The 27,035-nt window shown below is 34.7% G+C and overlaps 1 protein-coding gene across 2 annotated transcripts in view; it reads left to right on the forward strand.

Moving 5' to 3' along the window:
• The first annotated feature begins 1,171 nt into the window (after window positions 1–1,171).
• Glra3 (glycine receptor alpha 3) overlaps window positions 1,172–27,035 on the forward strand; it is a 126,512-nt gene continuing 100,648 nt past the window's right edge. Inside the window, exon 1 of one of the 2 annotated variants that reach the window (XM_070015991.1) lies at window positions 1,172–1,253. In XM_070015991.1, coding sequence (XP_069872092.1) covers window positions 1,183–1,253 — 71 coding nt within the window. In that variant the 5' untranslated portion in view covers window positions 1,172–1,182. The remainder of the gene's footprint in view (window positions 1,254–27,035) is intronic. The other variant, XM_070015992.1, reaches the window with a different exon arrangement.

Here is a 27,035-nt window from a genome sequence, read left to right on the forward strand (position 1 = left end):
AAAGAAAAGAGACCCAGAGACTGGAAGGAGAGACCGACATCTGAAATGAAAAAAAAAAGGAAGAAATGAGTCGAATGATATTCTATAAGCTCGTTCTCCTTCCAAAGTTTCCTACTACGATTTGCTAACATGGTAAGGGGGCATAAAAAGGAAGTGTTGTATATTTGCATGCCCAGATTTCCCACCTTCATCTTTCTGTGATCCTCATCATTGATCGGGTTACCCATTCCACCATAGGTACTGACCCGCAGCTGGCTTGGTGTTTGAGAGCACTGGGCGCCCTTGCCTGCGCTTAGGCTGCAGGTGCAGGTCCTCTCCCTTTCCAGGGCCGGGCCTCTGTGGACTCTGGCATTGCTATGTACGGTCTGGGAGACAGGGTCACATCCTCAAAGAAGACTGCTTTTACTTATTTTGCCCTTCGGTTTTCGGAAGGGAAGGTCTCTTCCAGGTTGATTTCTGCTACCTAATAATACCCCAAAACGCTGACTCTCCCAGTTCTTGCTCCAATCTGTTTGGGCTCTGCACCAGTTTCTGAGTGTTTTTTTATTCAGCCTAAGGGTAAAATGCTAAGCACCGCCTACCGTTGTAAATGGCCTGTCACTCTGTCCCGCTGTGAGGTCTTGATTGGTGGGCAGGACGGGGGTCTCCTGGGCCTGGCCCCGCCCCCGTCCCCCTTTGCAGAGCTCCCTGCATCTTCACCAAAGGTGGAAGGCGAGACTCCAGCGGCGCTGGCGGGCGGCGTTTGGACCAGGTGGAAAAGCATCCTTGCTTGGCTGCGGCTGCAGTTCCTCCTCCAGCCTTGGGTCTGATCCAAGAGCAGAGGAGAGCGTTCTTTGCAGATAGAGCTTCGTTGAACTGTTGCTCACCACCTAGGCACCGCATGCACTTCTTCTTCTCGTCCCTTCCTCTGGCTCCACGGGGTAAACCACTCGCTCCGTGGTGACACTGACACTCCCCCCTGGGCTCGCAGTCTGCTCAGGCAAAGGGTGCGAAGGAAAATTTGCTGCGTTTCCTCCAGGGTCTCCGGGCACTGCGGGGAGCTGTCTAAGGTGCTGAAGCTACCCGGACATCCATCTCCAGGAGAACCCGGTGGATTCGATGGAACGTCTTCCTTGCCTGTCTTCTGGGTGTCCCATGCCTTGAATAAGACTACTTTCGGGATCGTGAACATTGCTCCGTATCATGGCCCACGTGAGACACTTTAGGACGTTAGTTTCTGGATTTTACTTCTGGGAAGCCGCATTGTTACTCAGGTAAGTGGCCTCGCTTTTACCGCCAGAAGAACTCAATAAGCGGATGCCTTCAGTAGCAGCCACTTGTTATGGTTGGCGCTGGGGAATGTGCCCAGCTTGGTTGACTTGCTGGGACTGTCCCTTTGATCGTGTGTTCTCATAGCAGGCATCTTGTGCTATTTACAGCTGAGATTACTCGACAAAGGCAAATTATTTCCAAAGCTGACATCTCACATATGGCTTTTGTTTGTTTGTTTGTTTTGGAGAGTTTCATTTTTTAAGTGAATTGTGTATTTCGGGAGTTTGTTCCTTATTAAAAGTTATGAAACATTTGTTAAGGCAGAAATACAGAGCATACAAATATATTGATCAGAGAAACTGAATATTGCATATGCATCCAGATATTAAATGAAATGATCAAAAAATAAAGGCCTTGTAGGTACTAGTTTGTAATGACCTAGTTTAGAAATGCAGGAAGGCAATATTATAAATAAGTCATTAGCTATGTTCTTGTGCCTGAACTATCTATTTGAAGAAATCATTATGGTAAATGTATAGTTTATGAAATTGTTGGAAAACTTATCACATTATATTTTTACATTATAGTAGTGTTCGGTAAGCTTGAGAGATTAGGAAATGGATAAAATAATTTAGTCCCTTTCCTGAATCAAAAATTGCAAGAGAAAAGAGAAAAGAGAAAGATAAAGCAAAGAAATGCACGATACTGCTCATATAAATGTTTGAACCACCAATATAATTTTTATTTTACAATTACCATCTAATTACCACAAGATTTCCATTTTAAGACTGATAAGTTTTTCAGTGGAGCTGAAGCTAAATAATTAGAGTTACATATGCATACTCTGATTTCTATTCAAAATATACAGTATTCTTTTCTGGGTTAAGATGTCAACTTTTACTCTTTGGACTACTTTAAATACCATATGATATGTCATAAGACATTTTATAGAAAGTGATATTATTTTGATATGATTATATACAATGAAAACTAGTTGAGAAGGTTATTATATTTCTTGTTATTAATATTTTTCTAAAATTGGGGTTTGAACCATTTTGAACAAACTATTTCAGTAAAAATGTTTTAATATGATTCAGCAATTTTTATAGCTCTTAAATAGCCAGAAATTTCATGTATAGTAAACAAAATGTGTATGAAGCTTTTACATTTATGAAAAATGAATGGGAAGAGTACAGAACTTATTTTCTGCTAGAAGCTGATCATGTCATATTTATTTTTATGTTTAATGTTATAAGTGATATTATACATTTTTCAAAGAAATCTCTTTGGTTTACTTGATAACTATTTAGGCTGAGTAACTAAGCTGCTTTAGTCACTGAGATCAAGTTTGTATAATGCAATTCACTCTGGCATTTGTTACAATGCCTTGCTAGATACATAGCTATCATCATTGGATCTGATCGGTGACTAGTTTCATTGACATTTACAAGATAGGTGTTTCAGTTTGATGATTGTGGTTATAATTACATATCTTCACTAATACCAGCTATTTTAGTTAGACCTGTTTGTTTTATTAATACATTCTACAAAGGATTTATGGAAGGCATATCTAGTATTGAAGTTTATAAAGATAGATTAGATATATAGTGTATATTCTTCATACAATATTATTCCATTAATAAATAATAGTTTTCCACCTTAGACTAGACTTACATGAGACTAGCTCATATTCTATGAAGAACTTCAATGACTTGTAAAAATTAAATATATTCACTTTCAGTGATGGCTCTTGAAAAGAGGAATTTCACACCAAAGAAAGAGAAGGTCCCTCTACTGGAAATCACTTGTAAATTAAACAGCTTTCAAGACCTTTATTTGCTCATTAAGTCTACTTATGATATATTGAACAAAGTGGACACAAGTAAAGGAAAAAATAAAGACAAAGACATAGTGTTAGTTATTACACCTACTCATTTATTTCTGAATTTAATTATTATTTTTAAAGTTTTTTTGGTTTCCAATTGGTTCACAGGACTGATCATACTTACAGGTACTATGTAATGTTCTGAGAAATGTACACATTGTGTAATGATCAAGTCATAATGTCTAACCTGCCTATTACCTCAAATGTTTATCAGATTCTGATGAATATTCATTCAAGGTCCGTTTCTTGTTATTTGAAATATAAAATGCATTATTACTTACTATAATAAACCTATTGTGTTGCAGCCTGCCAAAATGTCTTTCTTTTATTTCAATGAAGTTTGTGAAACTCTTTCCAGGGCAATATGAAGTCAAAAAGAATAATCAGAATCTATCAATATTTATAATTAAAGTTTCCTCATAGAAACATTTTAATAGATTTCTAATAGTGTTCATTTTGTTGAGATATGACATATAAGTATGTGTATATACACATATATGTTCATACACACACATATACAGTGAAAATACCCCAGTAAATTTCTACTTCAATAAAGCGAATAGACCCAGGAGAGGAGATCACAAATTTATTCAGTATCCCTGTGAAATTAACTGCCCTTTCTACCTACCCCTATCTTTTCCCAGGTATTACCTTGTCCACAGGTGATTGCTCTGCTAATTAATGCAACAATTATGTATTTTCTGCTTTTGAACTTTATACATTCCTTCAAGTATATGTTTCTGAACATTATTTGACTTAATCTTCACTATTTTAGCTATTTTAGAATTCTAGAATATCACTGAAAATAACTCATTCTCCTGACTATATGGTAGTTCACTGTATGAATACATCACAGTTAACTTCGTCCTTTCCTATGGTTGGATATTTCAAGTCTTGGTAATGCAGAAATGTTATATATGCATTTGAGCGTTATGCATGGTGATAACACATACACATTTTGTATCCATTTCAACAGGAGAGGACTTGGATTTCCGGTTGAGCATGGATATGTTCACATTTAGCATTATCAAATACTGCTAGGTTTCCAAAGTAGTTGTGTCAGTTTGTATTCCTATCAGCAGTGTTTGAGTTCCTGTTGTTTTCTAGCATAAACTTGGTTAGTGCAATGTTGCTATTTATTATAAAATGTCTACCATTTTCTTTGATTATCATTTAAGTACATAGATATTTCATCTCTTCTATACCTCCACAATTCTTAAATTTTAAATAAGATTAACAAAGTTAGGTAAAGTCTACAGAACAAAGGATATATAGCTAATAAACTTAGATAAACACTAATACATTAGATAAATAATAAACTTCACCATCATAATGCATCAGGTATAGGAAATTTTAAAGGGAAATTTTAAAGAGTATTAAAAAGTGAGAATGTTGTAGAATATAAGGAATATGAATTTTTACATAGTGAAATATATTAAGATTTTATGTTTTGCTCATATATTGTTGTTTTATTAAGTAATTCTTGCATAGCTTTTAGTTTTCATATTAACAAATTAAAGAAAAACCATCTGTGTTTAGCTCTTTGAAATTCAGATAAGTGATAATAATTAAAAGCTTACAGAATAAATTCCCAAAGCACAAAACCTGACAGAAATAACTCATCTGAATCAATTATCTTTACCTCATTTAGTTTTTATCTTCACAGTTTGATACAACGTAAGTTTGCTGCTTGAATAAATTATACTATGTCCTGTCAAAAACTGAAGGTGCGAATTTCAGAAGTTATGATAATCAGAAATAAGACATTTTCTTGGTTTGCTTCAAAACCTATAAAATTTCAGCTTTAATTTCCTTGGTTTTTTTATCTTCTTATATTTATTGAGAATGAGATGTTTCCCTTTTAGTGTTTTTATCTCGGTTTTCTTATGCAACATATTGAAGAAAAATATACTTCAAAGTATTAACTTTAGCTATTACAATGATTTACAGAATCAAGCTTAGGAGCAAAAATCTATAAAGTTTCTTTTAAATTATGTCACTAATAATACATGATTCTTCCCCTTTTTCATCTAAATAAAATCATAAATGGTCTCGTGTAAAAACCTCATAGCCTAGCTCCTTCACTGTTACTTCAGTTTTCTCAGGAAATTTAAGGGAATTATTTTGTACTGCTGGCATCATGAAGCATATAAAGTGAATTCTCCCTCATTATACCACCAAACCTTTGCAGTAGGAGTATGTTTATGTTTGGGTCAACTGTACCTATTGGCATATGTCTTTGGTTTTGAGGTAGTATTTTTGGGTTTTCTTTGGTGTTATAATTTCCCATGAAGACAATGACATAACTTATGGATTTGTTTTGTTGCATGAGGAGATTTCCAGGAAGGAGGACAAGCTAACCATCTCCAAAGTGGAGGGAGGGAAAAAGTCCATACCAGAACTTCTCCAGCAAAAACACTGAGCTAATGCCAGGTGTTTAATGACAGAAGATAAAGCTAGCCTAAACTTGCATGGCAACAACACACATCCTCAGAAAACAAAGTTTCAATGCTTGGATGTTGAGAAACGTCAGTAATAAAAAAACTAAATTATAGTGCATTTCTTAAGTGCTTTTAGAATTTCAACACCAGAGATACTTCAAGGAGAAAGTCATTACAGCACATCACAGGCAATTGAATGTACTGGAGGACTTGGTACCATTAGAAATGGCATAAAATCTACAGCTTATTAATATTCTCTAGGAATAGTTTACTAGATGGAAGAACTTTAAATATAAATGATGGAAAAATCTTTATGAGGTCCCACAAAATTAGCTGCCATCAATTAGGACATACAACTATATCCTGAAGTTCTTCTCACATCATAAAATTACTGCCAACTCAGGATGACCGATATTAAATTAGAGGTAAATTTAAATTTAAGAATCACTAAAAATTAACATCTCTGACACAACCCCTTAATCTTTAAAATTACCAGAAATAAAGAATTCTATTTCTCAGAAGAAAATATTTATAAGATAATTTTAATAACAAGACTTATTTTTTCTAAGTCAAAATGAACTTGTTTTTTTCCTACATTTGCCTCCATAAATATTTGCCTCTGGGTTTTGCTGTTTCTTCCACTTAAGATGGCTTTCTTGCTTATGGAAACTATGCCTATATTTGAAGTATGGTTTGGATTAGCAGCATTTTCCAGGCCAGTGCTCCATGCATGAAGCTTACATGCTCTAGTTTCATATTGCCTGTGGAATTCTGTAACTTCTGTAAATAAATAAACAAATAAATATGAATAAAAGCTGAAGGTCTAATAACATATCACAATAGAAGAGAGAAGACATGCCATCACTTTTTAATTCGTGGTTATGTTTTTCATTCAAATATCTGTCTCCTTCAAAATTATAAGTTCTATGAGAATATGATCATATTATTTCTTTTTCCTTCTTTTTTATTTTCTTTCTTTTTTTCTTATTTCATGTTTTTTTGTGTAAAAATGATTGAATTAAGGGCCAACCTAGACTGTTTTGATTTCTTTGCTTTTCTCTTCTCTTCTTTTCTTTTCTGTTTGGCTTGAACTCTGGGCCTGGGTATTGTCTCTCAGCTCTTCAGCTCAAGGCTAGCACTCTACCACTTGAGCCATTGTACCACTTCCTGTTTTCTGAGTGGTTTATTGGAGATAAGAGGCTTTCCTTCCCAGGCTGGCTTTAAACTGTGATCCTCAGATCTCAGCCTCCTGAGTAGCTAGGATTTCAGATGTGAGCCAGTAGCACCTAGCTTTTTAGTTTTATTTTTCCTGTACTGACCACAAACTTGAATCTTTCTTCCTCCACCTTTTGAATCGCAGACTTATACGCATTTTTCACCATGCCTGACCAAGAAAATAATTATTTCTGATTTTTTTGTTTTACCTCCATAATATTTAATTTGATGTCATGAATAGAGTAGATTCTCAACACACAATGAATCAACTTGATAGAACATCTGCCTATCTCTCACATCTACCTGTGACATTCATTAAAATCTGTTATTTTTATGTAAAAAGGAATCCAGTCTCATAAAAATACAGAATGAAACAAAACTCCTTAGAAGACATTACCTACTCCAAGTAGAAGCTGTAAAGTAGATAGAAATTGGAAGCGATCTAGTAAATAGTGAGGGATTTTCTTTTCCTTTATCTGATAAGAAACTGAAATTGTGTATCGTGTAATGAAGTACAAATGAACACCCAATTATACCATGATTATGCATTGGTTTCTCAATTTTTCAATGTTGCCTTTAGCATTTTTCAGACATTTTCTAAGAGTATTGAAATTTTATTGAAATTTCAATACAAGATTTACACTCAGTATTTCCTTGTGTGGTTTTTGTACCACCTATATATCTTTACTTTGTGCATTAAAATATGATTATTTAAAAACTGGGGTTTAAATTAAAGTAGTCCTCACACTTGCTAGGCAGGAGATGTACCACATGAAGAACTCTGTCAGATTTATTTTGTGCTGGTTATTTTTATTATTTGAAATAGGGTTTTGCTTCATGGTTGGGATAACCTGAACTTCCATCCTCCTACTTATACTTTTTTATATCAGTAGAACGATGGATACACATTTGTGAACTACCATTGGTGAAGACAGACTAATCTCTAGCTGCAATTTCCTGACCTCTGCCTCCAAACAACAAGGTTAAAAGCATAAGTCATCATTCCTGGCTTTAAAAATATAACTCTGGTGTACACCTTGAGGTTATACACCTCATAGTGTAATGATCTATCATTTTACTCTATCATGATACTTATGATACTTATCAGAGAGTTCTATATTTTGAGATCATAACCTAGAAATAAAGACATAAAGCAAGGCATTTGACTTCTTTGGAATTGACTAGAACTTTTCAGCTTTTTACTGTATTTGATTTTGGTACCTGTATATTATATACACATTTATCTAACTTGGGGAGACGAAGGGGAAAAACAAAATGCTGAAACAAGGATACAGGATGACCCATTACAACAATGATACTCACAAGACACTATGTTGGAAATGAACTGTATGATTTCTGGGGGAGGGGTGAGAGAGAGGTGGGGGGGGGAAGGGATAGTAGGAGAAAAACAAAGGAGGGGGTAACAATGTTCGACAAGAAATGTACTCATTACCTTACTCGTGTAACTGTAAACCCTTTGTACAGCACATTTACAATAAAATTTTAAAAAGAAAATGAAAATAAATAAATAGTTGGCATAACTTACCTACTGCCAGGCTTTTAATATTAGTCCTAAAAATAATAGAAAACATTAACAATTACTTTCTATTAGATGTATAATTCTCAGAAGCTGATGACTTTCCATGAATAAAGTTCAAGTAGCTGCTGTCCTTATTAATGTCATTGCTGAATGATTTTCATCACTTCATCTATCTGATTTTCATAATTTCACCTATCTACATTTGCAAGAAACTCAGAGATGTCATTTATAGTAATATCTCTATGACTTCTACTGTTGACCTATGATGTTAGATAAAAATAAGCTTTTTATCTTTTGTAAAATGAAATTTAGAGTTGCTATAAAGTAGGATCTTAGTAGTGCTGATGTTAGGATATTTTTCAGTTCAGAAATTAGTGGGTTTGTATATAAAACTAAAATCAATGCTGCTATGAAGAAATCCTTCAAGCTGGGGACCACTGGCTAATGCTTTTGCAATCCTCGCTCCTCAGAAGGCAGCAGAAATAGGCCACAGTAAGTAAGTCCATGAGATCCTAGTCTCCAATTAACCACCCAAACCATGCAGGTAGGGATGTGGCTAGAGTATTAGCCTTGAGTGGAAAAGCTAAGTCATAGTAATCAGGTCCTGAGATCAAGCACCAGTACCATCACAAAACAGTAATTAGAATGAATTGGAAGATAATTGTAGCAAAAGTAAAATGTCATAAATAAAAAATCAGGAATGATTAAGAATGATCAGTGGGGTGTAAGGAAGTCATCAGCAAGCAAAGTCAGCCCCCTGTTTACTTGTTTAGATTTGCCACAAATGTTTCAAGTGGGAAGCTGAAAGAAGGTGAATGATTTGATCCTCAATGAAATGGCCAATTCAGATACCCTCCATGACTGGGAGAAAAATGTGGATTCTATTTATTTTACTTTTATATTATTTCCTCAGTCCTGAGGCTTGAACTAGGGCCTGGACACTGTCCCTGAGCTTCTTTTTGCTCAAGACTAGCACTCTACCACTTGAGCCACAACATCACTTCTGGCCTTTTCTGTTTATGTGGTACTGAGGAAATGAACCCAGGGCTTTATGCATGCGAAGCAAGCTCTACCACTAAGCCACACTGCCAGCTCCCCTCACAAATTCTATTCAACTATCTTCACTCTCTCTCTAAGAAACCAGCTCTGATTCCCGGCCCCCACCAAGTTGAGGTGAGGATGTTGCTTCCCCATGCCAGCGGACACATGGCAAGTGTGTGACTTTCTTCAGGGCAGTTCAATCACATATTTCCAGTTCTCTCTCCATGCCTCAATGGAATTCCTTACACACTGACAGAATTAATTAATTAATTATGAGCACAGTTTTTCCCCCAAAAGCTAATGAACAATTTCAATAAATAATTCTCCTCAAGCATAAACAAAATCACAATGTTATTATCCTCTAATAGCATTCACAAAAAGTTTTGGTGTGATATTTGTTGTCGGATTTTTCTTCACTCCTAATTTTATTTCATTGTGGTAATATATTTACACTTGCCCTTTGCCTCTCATTTCCACCAAAAATACAACACAGAGAAAATGCTTTAACTCTTACACTTCTCCACTATTCACCCTGCATCTCACTTTTCTCTATACAAAAGTATATTGAGCTTTTGTATTACGATGGCTTATCTTTTAAATATTGCCAAACCATCAATAATCTTTCATGTGATAACAATTATAGAGAATCACCATCCTACATGTAAAAATATCTTTAAGGCAGTATTTTATTTTTGTGATTTACTTTGTATAGATCACTTGCTCTTGAAAGAGGAAGCATAAGAAAGAGAAAATGCTAAATAATAATATCAGTTAGATATTAGAGCGTATTACCAAAGTCTAATATTTAAATGTTTACTGATGCATCTATCATAATTCTACGATCAAAATTGCTGACAAACTTACAATTCCCTTGATCAAATGAGGACCAATGATGTTACAGAAAATTCATTTTGTCTTTTAATCTATATGTTCATATGCATTGAATGAATTATTCCCAAGAGACTCTTTTCTCAGACAATTACAGAAAACTTAATCATGAATGGCTACCAAAAATGAGCAGCAATTACAAAATACTGAGAAAAGGAAATGTCTTCATTTGAACCGAAGCGACTATTAACTCTTCAGAGCAAAGATCTTCAGAAAATGAATCTTCAGCTCTTCATAGAAAAAGATGAGCAGATGAAGCACTTTAATGTTGGTGATAGTCCATAGGTGAAAGGGAAGATGTGGAAAACTTTGTAATAGCATGTCATGTCTACAATGGGAGTCATATTCTTTGAAATGAAGAACATTAATATTATTTTTAATTTAGATTCTACTGATTTACAGACTTTCCTCTAGTATTAGAAAATATCAGCAAATGTTTATTTGAATACTTTTTCTTTATTAAAAATGATTTATTGGGCTGAGAAAAGTGGCTCAGTGGTAGAGCGCTTGCCTTGCATGAATGAGACCTTGGGTTCAATTCCTCAGCACCACATAAACAAAAAGAAAAAAGCCGGAAGTGGCTCTGTGGCTCAAGTGGTAGAGCACTAGCCTTGAGCTGAAGAGCTGAGGGACAGTGCCCAGGCCCAGAGTTCAGGCTCCACGACCAGGCCCCCTCAAAAAATGATTTATTATTATGGCTTTATTTTAAGAAGAAAATGTGCATTGATGTACGTGTGTGTGTTTGTGTGTATTTATCTCAGTATTCTTTTCTTCTTTCTTTCCTTTCTTTCTTCTTTTTCTTTTTTTCATTGTGTCCTTTCCACAAGTATTTGTTGACTTCTATCATTTAAATTATGCTTGTTCCTTTCAAAGCAGAAAGCCTGCAATTTATTTATTAGAAGAATAAACAAAACAATCCAAGAAGAGACATTACTTTTCACAAAATTATAGGAAATATTTTACTTAAGAGATTAAAAAGATGTGAAATATGTAACTCTCAGAACTGTAAAACAACACACCTCTACAAATTACATCCTTATGAATAATACAACACTAATATGCATTAAACAATATTTCTAATAGCTATTTAATCATTTTTCTATAAAAATAGACATCTTTACTCCACTAAAATGCTAAAATCCTTCCCTTTTTTAGGCAGTTCTTGCTGCAGAGTACAAATAAGTGAACCTCCTGGTGCTCTTAATTAGCCTCTGGATTTATTTACTGTGAATAATAGACAAAGCAGAGGTTTATGTAGATTGAACTATTAGAAATCTCTCTTCTACTTCATGTTGTTTCTTTATATTAACCTTAAAATACTTGAAAAGCTAGAGAATCCCCCTTTCTTCCTTAAATCCCTGGGATTTAGGTATCTCTTTCTTCCTGAAAAGCTTAAAGAGTGAATATCATCAAACACATGGACTGTGCAGCAGATCTCTGCTGCTTCCTTCGGAGATTGCAGTAGAAAATTACATCTTTTGTACAGTTTAACTATTTCCCCTAAATGATACATATGAACTGATAGTTTCCTCTCTTTTAAAAGGCCAAAGTGTATATCATTCCGTGTGTGTCTCTGCATGGTCATAATATATGTCAATTGACAGCAAAGATTATACCATGAAAGTGTAACTGTTATGAAACAATTCAAATTTCTAGAGCAAACTAAAATTCCAGCTCAAAAATATCATTGAGAAAGATGGTATTGATGCCTTTAAAAATGAATGAATCTAGCTGGGTGTTGGTGGCTCATACCTGTAATCCTAGCTACTCAGGAGGCAGAGGATCAAAGTTCAAAGCCAGCCCGGGCAGGAAAGTCCATGAGACTCTTATCTCCAACAAACCACCAAAAACCCAGAAGTGGTACTATGGCTCAAGTGGTAGAGAGCTTGCCTTGGAAGAGCTGTGGGACAGCACCTAGGCCCAGAGTTCAAGCCCCTGACTGAATTTTTAAAAAATGAATTTTGCAGAATTGTTCCTCATGCAGACTTAGTTCTTGGAAGACTGTGTGTTCATTTCCTATTGACCAGTGATGTATTTAAGTATACTATCTTAAACTATAATAATATATAGGGCTATATACAAAGTAGTTGTTTTCTAAACTCAAAGGGTTAAAATATTATCACTTCTATTTTGCTAAAAAGTATTTCTAGCATTTCAACTATAATTTCCTATGTCATTTAACACTGCTAGTAGCCGCCATTGCAAAGTCAATTTTATATGTAAAACCTATTACAGTGAGTGTGGGTGTGAGAGAGAAAGAGAGACAGAGAGAGGGAGATAGAGGTACTGAGTTGCAGGAAAATACAAAAAGAGGAAGAGAGTCTTTTAATCATTGTTAGTTCAGAATACAAAGTGCATGATAGCACTGGTTTAATAAAGCATTTTTGCTGGGTTGTTCTTACTACAACTGTAAGCCTAGCTACTCACAAGGGTGAGACCTGAGGATTTCAGTTTGAAACCAGCTCAGGCAGGAAAGTCTGTAAGACTCTAATCTCCAATTAACTACTTAAAAACAGGGAGTGAATCTGTGCTTCAAAGTGGTATAGCATCACCTTGAACTGAAAAGTTCAGGGACAGGGCCCAGGCCCCGAGTTCAAGCCCCACAACTGACACACACAGATTTTTCTTCTCTTGAACACTAAAAAAGAGAGATAGTAAGAAAAAGAGAGAAAAACTGTGGAAGTGAGAAGAGTAAGTCTGAAGTGGAAATGTTTTCCATCTTTCTTTTGTTTTACCATCCTTATTGTAGGATTTCTTCTTTAAAATCCAAGGTAGATACTCTGATTCCAGTCATGGGGGCTGATTTACATCCATCAGACAGGAAAAGCAGCTTCATTTTAAAGATACTTTCAAGGTGTTAAATATTTCTCAGTTTCTGTTTGTGGGTCCTGGGGCCAAGTTCTGGCCAGTATATTATAAAGAGAAATGCTTCTTTACATTCTTAAGAATACCTTTTAGAGAGTGGAAGATGCTCTAGGTATGTTTTACTATCACCATAGTGAACTCAGTCACTAACGTGAAGAACAGGGATTATTATCAGAAAGAAAGGGGAATGATCAGATTGTGTTGGTCAGTGGGGAGAAAGACTGGCTCCGGAGGAAGTCGTTTATGGACAATATGATGGGATATTCCAAAGATGGAAAGAAAGGACAGCTATCACAGATGACAAATTGCCACTAATTGAATGTGAGGAGTATACTATAGTAATAATCGTATTATACCATATTAACCAGGCTGATGACAGTACTATGGTGAAATAGAAAATAAAAGCAACTGGGTCCAATGTGATGGAGTAGGCCTGTAGTGCCAGCTCTGTAGAAGGATCATGATCTGAGACAAGCTCCAAGTAAAAAGTGAGACCTGTCCAAAGAAATAACTAAGGCAAAAAGAGCTGGGGGACATGGTTTATGTGGCACAGCAGGTGTGAAGTATTAAGAGAAAGAAAAGAAAGGGAAGGAAGGAAGGAAGGAGGGGAACAGAAGAAAGAATAAAAGAGGAAGAAGCAAAGAGAAACAAAGTAAAAGAATGAAGAAAGGCTGGGAGGGAAAGAAAAGGAACAATAGTATAAACAAATTTTATATACATGTATACATATGTATATGTACACATGTATATATGTATGCACATGTACATACATATATCCATAATCCATCTAGAGTGGTGATATGCAACATGTAGCCATTTTATGAATGAAAAATCAATACTTTGGGCTCTTCTTAAAGCTACAATGAACAATCATAAATTTCTGAATCAAAATTTGCATTTTGCCCCAAGAAATAGCTATGTAGCCTAGGGCCATCTAAACTATTTGTTTCTTTGACAACTATAAATATTTTTTGCCCCAAATAGTTTAAGATTATAGATAGAAGGTTAAAAAATATAGAAGAAGGAAATAGGAGAAGAGCAGAAATGGAGAAACTGAAGATATGTGGGAAGAAATTTTAGCTAATATCTAACCTGAGCTTTGAGTGTCACGTGTATACTGAGTATTAGCTTTAATGGTAACATGAACATCAGTTGTTGTGACATTCTATTCTCTGTTCTCTTTGAAAATTTTAAGACAATACAATCCCATGACAAGTTTGAGATATAGGGCAATTTTCACTAGAAGGAAATTCACATCATACCTATTGTTAATGCTTTTTTTTGTGTGTGTGTTTACCACTTTTTGAACATCATTTTGCTTCCTTGTTTGAGCTATCCATTTCTCTCTCTCGAAAAAAGTTGGCAGGCAGGCATAGTGGTTGTTTCGTGAACCACAGGAAGAAAACAGTCCAGCATCTCCAAAACATACTAAGCCAGAACACCTTCTGTTGGAAGGTGACATTGACATAAATATTGACAGTCCCACACCTGAGAAGAACTGCCATAATAATATCATTATTCTGCTGATTCAGTACTACTTAGGGGGAAAAAAGAATTTAGGAGGGCTCCTTTTTAATATTCTGTGTGTATTTCTTTACTGATGCAGACACTTTAGAGATTGGTGCTTGAACTTATGCTTTTATGTCATGAATCTTAATGATTTGGAATTGATAAAATATTTCTTAATAGGTATCAGTGCAAGCAAAATTAGTCACAAATAAGACCTAGAGAGTTCAAACTAGAGCAGCTCTACTTCTGTGGTTTTCCCCTTGTAAATACTACTAAATTTAAAACCTAAATTACAAAGATTATTTCAGTTTTCACTGCTCATTCATAGATGATGAGATTAAGGTGCTTTTAATTATTACTGGAATTCTCTGGGTTGTTTATTTTTGGGGGGGATAAAGCACTTACAGCAGACTAAAATGAAACTTACTTTTTAAAACATACTTTGTGAAATTTAGGAGGTGTACATATAAATAAAATTCAGAAGAGAAACATAATATTTGATCAGCTTTACTTGACTGGCTTTATATAATAATTTTGAAGTGATTATAAAAAATGTTGCTGAAACCATTTTCAATGTGGTTTTGGTAAGTTAAAATTATTGAGGTATGTTGGAAAATATAAAGAACAAACTTACCTTGGGTTGAACTTCAAATGATCCATTTTTATCACTACTCCAAAATAGCATATTTGTACTATTTATTTGCCCCATTAATTCCTCATGAAATAAATTCTATAACATAATCTCTACTCTCAGATAGGAAGTTTCTAGTCTCAGAGAAAGGATTATGGTTTAGAAATATTTCGTATCAATAATGAAAATCAGTAAGTAATAGACCCATGTACATTTCTGATATAAATAGTGGCCTCTTTGTAGAAATTACGTTGAGAAGAGCTCATTTCTGGGTCAGCAAAGGAGAGAAAATGTGAAGGGCATGGGGTTTAAGCAAAAGCATTGATAAAACTTCCTCAAGCAAAATTGTTCTATCAAATTTACAATGACCAGGCCTCACTGAATTGTGAATGATTGCTATTATAACTCTGGGGTGCCCTGTCTCTTCTCTAAGTGAAGAAAACATCGAATCTGCTATTTCAAGAAGATCTCAACTTCCAAGTTTTTATTTGGTTGGAAATCAAAAGTTTTATTACTCTCTGAGACCTATATTCCAAAAACAGAAAATTCTCTTGTCACTTTTCAAGTATTAAAAAAATAGATATGATAAAAAAACTGCATGCTGCGTGTGTCTTGTTATGATATGTTGTGGATGTATGTGTTGTGTGTGGTATGTGCCTGTGTGTGGTATGTGTACGTGTTATGATGTGTATATGTGTTATGGTGTGTATATGTTTTATGGGTTGTGTATGTGTTACAGGCTGTGTATATGCATATGTGGTGAATACACACATTTTTTAAGAATCTGGTGTTGGTAGTCCACACCTGTATTCCTCGCTACTCAGGAGGCTGAGATCTGAGGATTGTGGTTTAAAGTCAGCCCAGGCAGAAAAGTCTGTGAGACTCTGATTAACTACCACCAATACTAGAAGTGGCGCTGTGGCTCAAAGTGGTAGAGAATTACCTTGGGCACAAAAGCTTAGGGACAATGCCCAGACCCTGAGTTCAAGCCCCCCAACTGGCAAAATAAAATACAACTCTGTAGGAAGAACTAGGGGTGGACGGGTGGAGAATGTCCATCCCACAGGCCATCTAAGGCCTGAAAGATCTTTCGGTCTATGACACCACAGACACATTTTCTTTTTTATGGTTGCCTACCTTTGTCTGCCTGAGCTGATCATTTGCATGGCCTTCAAGTGATGTTATGAATATTCAAATGGCCTTTATTTGAAAAAAAGGTTGCCAACCCTGGAGGCTAAGGTAAGAAGTCTTTTTAGATATGTTAGAGAGAAAAGAAAAAAAATCTTCCTTTTCAGAAGGAAAAGAGGAGCCACAATACTTATGAGAAATAGTCTCCAGTATGTCATTCATCTTAAGAAATCAGAGGCTTCAATTACCAAGAAGCAGTCGCAATTATGTCCCTGACATGCTGCTATTGGGATTCTGAATGAAACTGGCATTTATGAATCAACAAAATAAACAAATGTGGCATATGTTGCTGTCTCTGTAATAATTAGTGCATAACAACTATCTACATTTATAATTTTGAATGCAATCATTATAAGCATTCAACTAAAATATACTTAAAGGTGTTTTGTGAATTTAATTTTACTTAGTTATAATTGCTTAGCTAATACCTGATTAGGTGTTCAGTTTGTTGATTTTTTTCCTAGTTGTTCTACAAGATTATACTACTTGAGTTCTCCATTGAGTCGATTATATTTCAATTAATTTATTTGTGACCACTTTTATACCACCCAGTGTGTTTACTTGTAGATTTATAAGCATATCTTAGCTACCACAAATGAGGGGGGGTTCCTACTTTGCTTATCATAACTTTAACAAGTCATTTCCTTTCCTTAAAAATGGTACAGATAAGTTGATGTTAGATGAAATGAACTCCAAGATAAGTATTCAAATGTTTTTTTTCTTTCATGGGATTGTTTCTAACATATTTATAAGATGATTTCTTTGTTGCTTTGTATGTCACTCTCCCACGGTATAACTCCTGCTTTCACTGTATTTGATATTGGTATACTTTATGGATGGGAAGGGAAAAAACAAATCATTTAAATAGGGATACAGGTGGACTCATTGCAACAATGAAATGTACAAGTTGTTATGTGGAAAAATGAACTTTACAACTTTGGAAGGGGTGGAAGGGGGGAGATGGGAAAGGATGGGAAGGGGAAACAAAGGAGGAGTCAACAATGCTTGATAAGGAATGTACTCATTATCTTGTCCATGTAATTGTAACCCCTCTCTATGGTATTTTCACGATTAAAAAATGGTACAACATCATTTCTATTTGATGAGTAAATTTTCATTATAAATATATAATCACATTTCCTTGATCCATTCATCCATTAAGGTACATCTATGCTGAATCCATAGTTTGGCTATGGTGAATAGTTCTGCAATGGATATGGTTGTGCTGATGGTTTTACTGTAACAATGTTTGTGCTCTATTGGAGCCCAGCAGTGGGATTGCTGGGCAGAGATGAAGAAGGAAACGTCAAAACAGATTCAAGCAAAATTCACAATTTTATAAGGGAGTAATTTATAAGCCTCCATGGCAATAAATTAGAGAATCTGGCAAAAGTGGATACATTCCTAGAGAAAATAAATATATACTGATTGAGCCAGGAAGAAATAAACCAATTAAACAGACCCATGATAGCTAATGAAATTGAATTGACCATAAAAGACCTCCCAAGAAAAGCCCAGAATGGGATAGTTTCACAGCCCACTTTTTTCTTTAAGGCTTTTAAGGGAGAACTTGACACCAACACTTCTCAATGAAATAGGGAAGAATCATTGCCAAACTCATCCTATGAAACCAACATTCCATGTATCTCTTTGCTCTTTCCAAATAAACAGGCAGTGTCCTAAATCCTTTTAAGGGGCTTTTATTGCTCTCTGGAACTACATTAAAGTTTGTTAAGTTGAAGAATCATTTCCATTGTCAGACAAAAACAGTGTGTAACATATTTTCACTTGAGCTACTCTTCTGAAGACCTACTTTCTCAGAATAATAAAGTAATAATAAAAATAATAATAGTAAATTATACAGTTTATTAAAGCATATTGAAATCTTATCAAAGTACATCTATCTCTATGATCCAATCTACACTAAGATCAGTCCAGTAGCTTGGAAACTGGTAAAGTCTATTTCAGGAAAGCCTGGTGCTTGCCATATAGCTTCTTGCATATCTTCACCATGTGATGTATAGCTAGCTTCACCAGAGTGAATGATCCAAAAGACAGCAAAAGAAGGTAAGTATTGCTACATCTTGTGACTGAACTACAGGTTTTAAACATCATCTTCAAGGCCACATAGTTCAGCTATCATGAAGGAGGCAGGGAATTTGAAGACAAGAATGTCAAATAATTGAAATTATTTTTTTAAACTAGCAAAGTCTCCAGAAATACTTTTTATTCATATCCAGTACCAAACCTTTCCTGAATTCTTTGCACATTTTTAGCTTATATTTCTTAGACTTTTCTCCATTCCTACTGCTATTAGCATTACTCAAAGTACCTTCAGTTCTCACCTTGACCATAGGAATTGCCTCCAACTTGAGGTATGGAAACCTGGGCCTTTACTGTGATCTGTAAGGCACAGCATAATCTGATTCCTATAGCATCCTCCAGAGTCTGGTCAGAGTCTGGGGACATAGTCTGTTACCAGTATAGCCGCACTAACTTTCTTTTAGGTGTTGTTTCCCCTGCTTCTTTCCATCACAGATCCCTGGGACTCTTTTATTATCTATCTTCTATTTTCCTATATGAACTTCTGTACAATGCTTCAGTATCCTCGTCTATAATTTTCTTACTGTTTTATATGCAGAGTAAGATTTCTTTTTGAAATAGTTTTATAATCTCCTAGAATACACAAGGAATTGAGATCAAACTACAAAATAGGAAACAATATAAACTCCAAAATGCTTTCAATATCCACTCAGTAGTTGACTTATAAGACTAAATGTCATTAAATGAAAATTTAAGGAGGAATAGGTAAGAATGTATGTAGGGGCTCCTAAAACTAAACATTGGCCATGTGATTTTCAATCTCCCTTGATAAAACAGCTTGAATTCATGGATGGGAATAAGCCAATCAAATTTCTTTTAGCCTTTAAGGTGCTTAGTCCTTTCTGAGGATTCTTTGTATTTTCTTTTTTTGTAGTTTTTATAAATTTTGTTTTATTGTAAAGATGCTGTACAGAGGGGTTACAATTACATGAGTAAGACAATGAGTACATTTCTTGTTGTGTATTGTTACCCCTCCATTATTGTTCTCCCACTATCCCTTCCCTCCTCTATGTCCCTCACTCATTTCCAATATACTGTCTTGTGGCTATCATTGTTGCAATGGGTCATCCTGTGTTCTTGTTTCAGTGTTTGTTATTCCCCTTCCCCTTCCCAAATTGGACAAATGTATATACAAGATGCAGGGTACCAAAATCAAATACAGTGACAACAGGGGATATATCATAGGGGGAAGGAAACAAAAAAAAAATCACATAGTACATTACAAACAACAATAACAAAGAAAGACCTCTTGTGTCCATGTGTTGGGGTTCATTTCAATTAGCATCATCTTATATAGCCATATGTACATAGACATATGCTAATTATTGCAAATGAGGGAAACCATGGGACCAATATTTCCTTGGGTCTGGCTTACTTCACTTAATATGATTTTTTTTCCAAGGCTTTACAATTCCTAACAATTGGGGTGGTGTAATTCAAGAATGTTCAATAGAGAATGTAGTTGTGGACATGGGAGGGAAGGGATGGTAGGGCAAAAACAAAGGAGGAGGCAACAATGCTTTATAAAAAATGTACTCATATTTCTAACATATTTATAAGATGATTTCTCCAGATGCCCCTCAGTAGATGAATGGATCAAGAAAATGTGGTATATATACAAAATGGAATTCTATGCCTCCATCAGAAAGAATGACATTGCCCCATTTGTTAGGAAATGGAAAGGCTTGGAAAAAATTATATTAAGTGAAGTAAGCCAGGCCCAAAGAAACATAGGGCCCATGGTTTCCCTTATTTGCAATGTCTATTATATGTCTGAGTCAAGCAGAAAAGGTCAGATAAGGTGATGTTAGGGAAATGAACCCTAAAATATGTATTCAAATGTTTTTTTTTCTTTCATGCGTTTGTTTCTAACACATTTATAAGATTATTTCTTTGTTGCTTTGTATGTCCCTCCCCCACAGTATAACCCCTGCCTTTACTGTATTTGATGTCGGTATAATTTGTGGAGGGGAAGGGGAAAAACAAATCATTTAAATAGAGATACAGGTGGACCCATTGCAACAATGAGATGTACAAGTCGTTATGTCCAAACGAACTTTACAACTTTGGTGGGGGGGGGGGGAGAGGAGGGGAGAATTGGGTGGGGGGCGGGGGGGGAGGATGGGAAGGGATGGGAAGGGGAAACAAAGGAGGAGGCTACAATACGTGCTAAGAAATGTACTCGTTATCTTGCCCATATAATTGTAACCCCTCCGTACAGTATTTTCACAATAAAAAATGATGATTTCTTTGTTGCTTTGTATGTCCCTCCCCACAGTATAACCCCTGATTTCATTGTATTTGATGTTGGTATAATTTGTGGAGGGGAAGGGAAAAAACAAATCATTTAAATAGGGATACAGGTGGACCCATTGCAACTATGAGATGTACAAGTCGTTATGTCAAAAAACGAACTTTACAACTTTGGCCATGGGGAGGTTGGGGGCGGGGAGGGAGATGGGAAGGAGAAACAAAGGAGGAGGCAACAATGCTTGATAAGAAATGTACTCATTACCTTGTCCAAGTAATTGTAACCCCTCTGTATATTATTTTCACAATAAAAAAGGAAATGTACTCATTACCTTGATCATGTGATTGTAATCCCTTGTTTATACAGTACTTTCGTAATAAACAACTTATTTAAAAATAAAAGAATGTTCAATAGACACATGAAGAAATGCTCAACTTCTCTAGCCATAACAGAAATGCAAATCAAAGCAACATTGATATTCCTTCCACCCCACCCCAGTTAGAATGGCTATAATTAATAACTCTAGTAACAACAGATGCTGGAGGGGATGTGGCCAAAAGAGAACCCTATTGCACTGTTAGTGTGGCTGTAAACTTGTTCAACCACTCTGGAAAGAGGTATGGAGGTTCCTCAAAAGACTCCACATAGAGCTCCCCTATGACCCAGCAATCCCACTTCTGGGCAAACAGAGGCCATACTTACTACCAGCACAAGTATAGCTAAGATATGGACCCAACACAGATGCCCCTCAGTAGGTGAATAGAACAAGAAAATATGATATATATGTATTATATATATATATATATATATATATATATATATATACATACATACATACAGAGAGAGAGAGAGAGAGAGAGAGAGAGGAATTTTATGCTTCTATCTTTGTATTTTCTGTACCAGAGTCTCAACAGATACTATTATAGCTATCTAGGACCTTTATTCATGACTTAGCCTGAGTGGTATTTTTTTTACTGCCTTCAATGTAAATTATACCTGACCAAAGCTTCTATTAGCAAATGCAAGAGTCAAACTTCGGCATTTTCCTAAAAATACCTCTATGTTGTGCCACTTCTCTATGAAAAATGCATGCCATTTTAAGTCTTTGTTTTTATAGTGGCAAAAGAATGTCTGGCTTGCTCAAGGCCAAACAAGTAGTTAGTGACAGAAAAGGAACATGACATAAGCCTCCTGGCTGTGCATCTGGATCCTCAATCATTGTAACACAAAGTATTCCGTTTAATTATCTTGTGCACTCAGTACATAATAGGAACTATTAAATATATTTGAAGTAATTTCAATGTACTCAGTAAACATTTAATTAGTTTTTTAAAATAAATAAGTAATTAAGAAGCTACAAATTAGTGAGTTAATTAGCTGTTTTACAGCCTTTTAGTTCTTTCAACTGAAATAAGCTGATGCCAAACTATCAAGTAAACTATTCATTACCCCTGAGAACAGTTTTCAAGAAGCCATAAAAGTCACTACAAATTTCATACATAGCCTTTTGTAACCATTTAACTAAAAAATAAATGGTTTGTAATAAAAATTTTATTTTATATATAAAATATATTATATAATAGAAATATAAATCACAGGTGATCACACTCTCTAATCACTTGTCATATATTTTCTTGTTGACTGGGATCTTCTTTCTATCCTCAACCACATCTATAGACTTTCAACTTTTGTTAACTCTTTCCATTCAAACATAAAACATACACACACACACACACACACACACACACACACATATGTGTGTGTGTGTGTGTGTGTGTGTGTTATATAAACAATATGTGATATATCAGTGCCAACCAGTGAGCACTTAATATAGACAGTATGATGTATGATTTCTCCCTCATTATATTTATTAATTCATCCCCAAAACATTTATTGAATTTCTTTCTAGGGCTCTTAAAAATAGAACAATTATATTTTTAGCTGAAATGGTAAACTCTATGACAGAGGAATAGACATCAACTTATTATTAGCATAAAATGGCAATTTCACTAGTAAAATGTGCTATTAATGAACAGCACAGTTTTTAGAGTTTTTAGCAGGAGTTTTCTAAACCAGTTGATTGTTTAGACTGCCTAAAAAAGTAAGATTTAATTCTAGGTGATGAAAATAAGTAAGAGTTAACTAGATAAGTAGAGGAGTAATTCCAGATAAAGGAAGGATGGTTAGTGGAATGTTGGGCTAGATGAGTTAAAGAGAACACAGAAAAGTGTGGTTGGATTTTGAATAAAATTAAAATATAGATGTGACATATGAAATAAAAGGCGATTCAAGAGCTGTCAAAAGTTTCCATCCTGGGAAATGAGAAAGGAGACCGGAGAAATGGATTTACAAAGAAAGAAGGAAGAGCAAATTCACGAACAAAAAGCAATTCAGCTGGTCCATGTACATTTTCAGATATTCAAATGAAGACATTTTAGTAGGTAGTTCTACCCACAGTTTATAATTTGGGGAGAGAAATCGTGTACAGAATTGTAAAATCTGACTGCTTAGTGTATTGTATGCCATATTTAAGACCAATAAACTGGATAAAATCACCAAGAAAAAAAGGGGAAAATAAATAGGAAAGTTAGTAGTTTTTTTAATGCTTTATTATTTTGAGATCACATTTGGTAAGGAAGAACTAACAATGAAAATGAAGATGAAAGTTAAGTGCAAACTGGAATTGAATGAGAAAAGCACTGATTGCAGAAAGGTGTATTACTCTAGCTTGTAAGGTTTGTATGGGGAGATAAAAATCTATTAAGACTTATGAAATGTTTGAATATCAATTGCACGTTTATGGCTAGGGATGTAGCTTAGTGGGTAAAGTCTTACCAAACATGTGGGAGACCTTGAATTCAATATTCAAGACCACAGAAAACAAATAATTTTTAAATTTTTGTTTTCTGTCTTAACTTTTGGGTATATTTGTCATGATGTATTAAGATGATTTTTAAATATTTCTTACGAGACCTTAGTTATTAGTGATTCTTCAGCTAAAAGTACTTAGCTTTAGAATATATTCCACAATTAGCTACTGCTGTGTCTTGTTTTCTCTAGCTCCTTATTGAAGCTTTCTACTTTCATACTTATATTAGATCTTTTTATTGTAACTTTTCTTTTTCTATATGTCTTCTCTGTTTCCTTTTGCTCTCTCTATATGCTGCCTTTTGTACATTTTCTTCTGATTCATTTTCAAATAGGATTGTTGTATTCTTAAATTTATTTTATTTTAATTAAACAATTTCAATTTGGTTGGTAATTGTCATTGAACTTCCTAGATGAAATTGTTCAGTCTTCTTTTCATCTCTTCTACATACAAAATGTAATAATTGAAAATCAGTGTAGCAGTTTCACCATTTCAATATGTGATAGATCTATTTCTTTTACAAATACCTTTTGAGTTTAAATTCTTACAGTTCTCTCTGCTTTTGCTTATTCTTTTTACTTATATTGTATTCCATTGCAAACTATGTATATAAAATTAGATGTAATTTGGGGCTTAGAATGATATTCAATTCTTCTTCTATAAAGAAGTTTGCTAGAAATCTGGGATCATTTTCTTCCAGATTCAGATACTGAGAAGACTCTAAATAATACTTAGATGCTTACCAAGGTTCCTTAATCTGTTTTTCCCCCCTAGTTGTAATTCTGTACGATCTTTAATTAATATGAATTTGCTCCGTTGAGGAGTCCTTGATTTTTGTCACCATAAAGAACTAAAACTTTCAACACTTGTTTTCAAGTTGTTAACCTCTCAGCAGCTACTTCAAAATTTATTGCTACACATAAGAGAAATGCAGTTCCGAACACTGGCTTCACCCCAGCCTCACTCCCATGTGTTTTGTTTTTCTCTTAGGTTTGTACCATGTCATTTATCACTATATTTTTCTAAAAACTCTCCAACATACAGACTTTTAAACTTTTTCTAGTTGCTTTTTTTTTTTTCCTCCCCCTCACCCGCTGCCCTCTAGTTGCTTTTTAAATTTTTCATTTTATTGTAAAGATGCTGAGCAGGGGGTTACAGCTTCATGAGTAAGGCAATGAGTATGTTTCTTGTCGAGCATTGTTACCCCTCCTTGTTCTCCCACTATCCCTTCCCTCCCCCACCTCCCTCACTCCTCCAGCACTAAAGTTGTAAAGCTCACTTCTAATATACTGTCTTGTGGGTATCATTGTTGCAATGGGTCATCCTGTGTCCTTGTTTCAGAGTTTTGTTAATCACCTTCCCCTCCCTGAATTAGTCAAATACATATACAAGATGCAGGGTTCCAAAATCAAGTACAGCGACAACAGGGGATTTACCATAGGGGAAAGAACATACCAAGGGAACAAAAAAATCTAGTTGCTTTTGAGGAAAGGTTTGGTTTGATTTAAAATACAAGCCTAGCCTTTTAATATCTGAATAGTCTGAAAAGAATGGCAAGTTTCTCTCTTTCTATTTTTGTTTCATTTGTAATCTATAACTAATCATACTTAACCTGGTTAATGTGAGAATTAAAAGGTGTCATGTATATAAATTTTCTATGTAAAGATCAGGAAACAGTGTATTGTTAGTTGAATTATAGCTCCCTAAGTCTCCTTTGACTACAAGAAGAAAGTCACTTAAAATAATTCTTGCATTTCACTGTTACAGTAGCAAGAATCAGGATCCAAGTAGGCAAAAATTTTCAGTTATTTCTGATTCTCCAAAGTCTTCTGAGTCTCAATAGTATTGGTGCACATGCACACACGCACACACACACACACACACACACACACACACACACACACACACACACATCAATATTTAGACCTTATTTTTGTCCTCTTTATCTTATTGAACATTTTTGATAATTATTGATGATGAGTTTCAATATTTAAATAAATATATTCAGCATGTCTTAAAAATATAAAAACCTCTGAACCTTCAAGTAGCATGTCTTTATACAATTAAGAATATAGAACCCACTTAAGTGAAACACTTTATTGATTGGATTGGATTTGAGGTCATATGTAAATTCTAAGAAAAGTTAATAGTAAGCAAAGTTGGTACAGTATAGGAAAGAAAAGAACTAAGTGTAGGAGGGATACTAATTAGCACAGATTTTTGAGATGATACAACTAAAAGTCTTTTAAAAGAATCAAAGCTGCTTAATTCAAGAGTACTTATAATACATAATTTGCCAACAATCATAGTGACTTACTATAAATATACTAGTTTGTTGATTTTAAAATGTTTATATGTATACATGCATGCACATGCGCACACACATATACATACACACATACATCACATACACAGCCTTAGTGATAAAATTTCTCATCCAAAATCAATTCAAGTGTAATCTTGAATGTCTTCCAACTGCTACCTCCTACTCTGAGTTTTTAAAAGTGTTTTTATGGTGATTTTACTGTATCTTTTAAATATCATGAAATATTCAATATACAGATGAAGTTAGATATTTAAAAGATGTACTACAATTTTCAGTTGGTTTTATCTAGCATCTCAGACAACATAATCATTGCTACAGACTGTATCAAGTAACTACTATTCTCTTAGGGAAATCCCCTAATGGTCATATGGTGCAAGACTCAGATACTACTATGATGGGGGAAAAAAAGAAGAAAAGTTGAAGAAGAGTTGTGCTTCACAGTATAATTTCGTTACAAATGGGTACAATACCATTGTTTCTAATGGATGAATGGAATTCCATTGTGTGTGTGTGTGTGTATGTGTGTTTGTATTTCCATTGTATATATTTCTTGATTGATATGTCCATTGAAGGACATCTAGGCGGATTCTATTTGACTCATAGTGAATCATGGCTTCAGCGAACATAGTTGTGCTTGTAGCTTTGCTGTTTCTTGGTTTGCAAACTTTGGGGTAAATAAATATATTATATAGAAGTATATATATATATATATATATATATATATATGGTTTACATTCATGTACTTATTTATTTATAATCTCTTTCTGTTTGAAATTCCTGCAGATGTGATTTAAAAACTATTTAGCAGGCTACAGTAATAGTTACTGAATAATAATATTCTTGAGATTCTATTCACAAAACTTTTGTCCTTTGTAAATAGATTTTTTACATATCATTATTCCATCCCTGGTAAATCAATGTCGTCATCTTTACATAATATATGCGAAGCACATAATTTTGGTGACATGAGCATGCTTCAAGTGGAATGTTAACAGAGCTGATATCAGATCCAATTTCTAGAAACACAAATAT

The sequence above is a fragment of the Dipodomys merriami genome, unplaced genomic scaffold (genome assembly GCF_024711535.1).
Source record: "Dipodomys merriami isolate MVZ:Mamm:240054 unplaced genomic scaffold, mDipMer1.0.p SCAF_12, whole genome shotgun sequence".
In the NCBI taxonomy this organism is placed as follows: Eukaryota; Metazoa; Chordata; class Mammalia; order Rodentia; family Heteromyidae; genus Dipodomys; species Dipodomys merriami.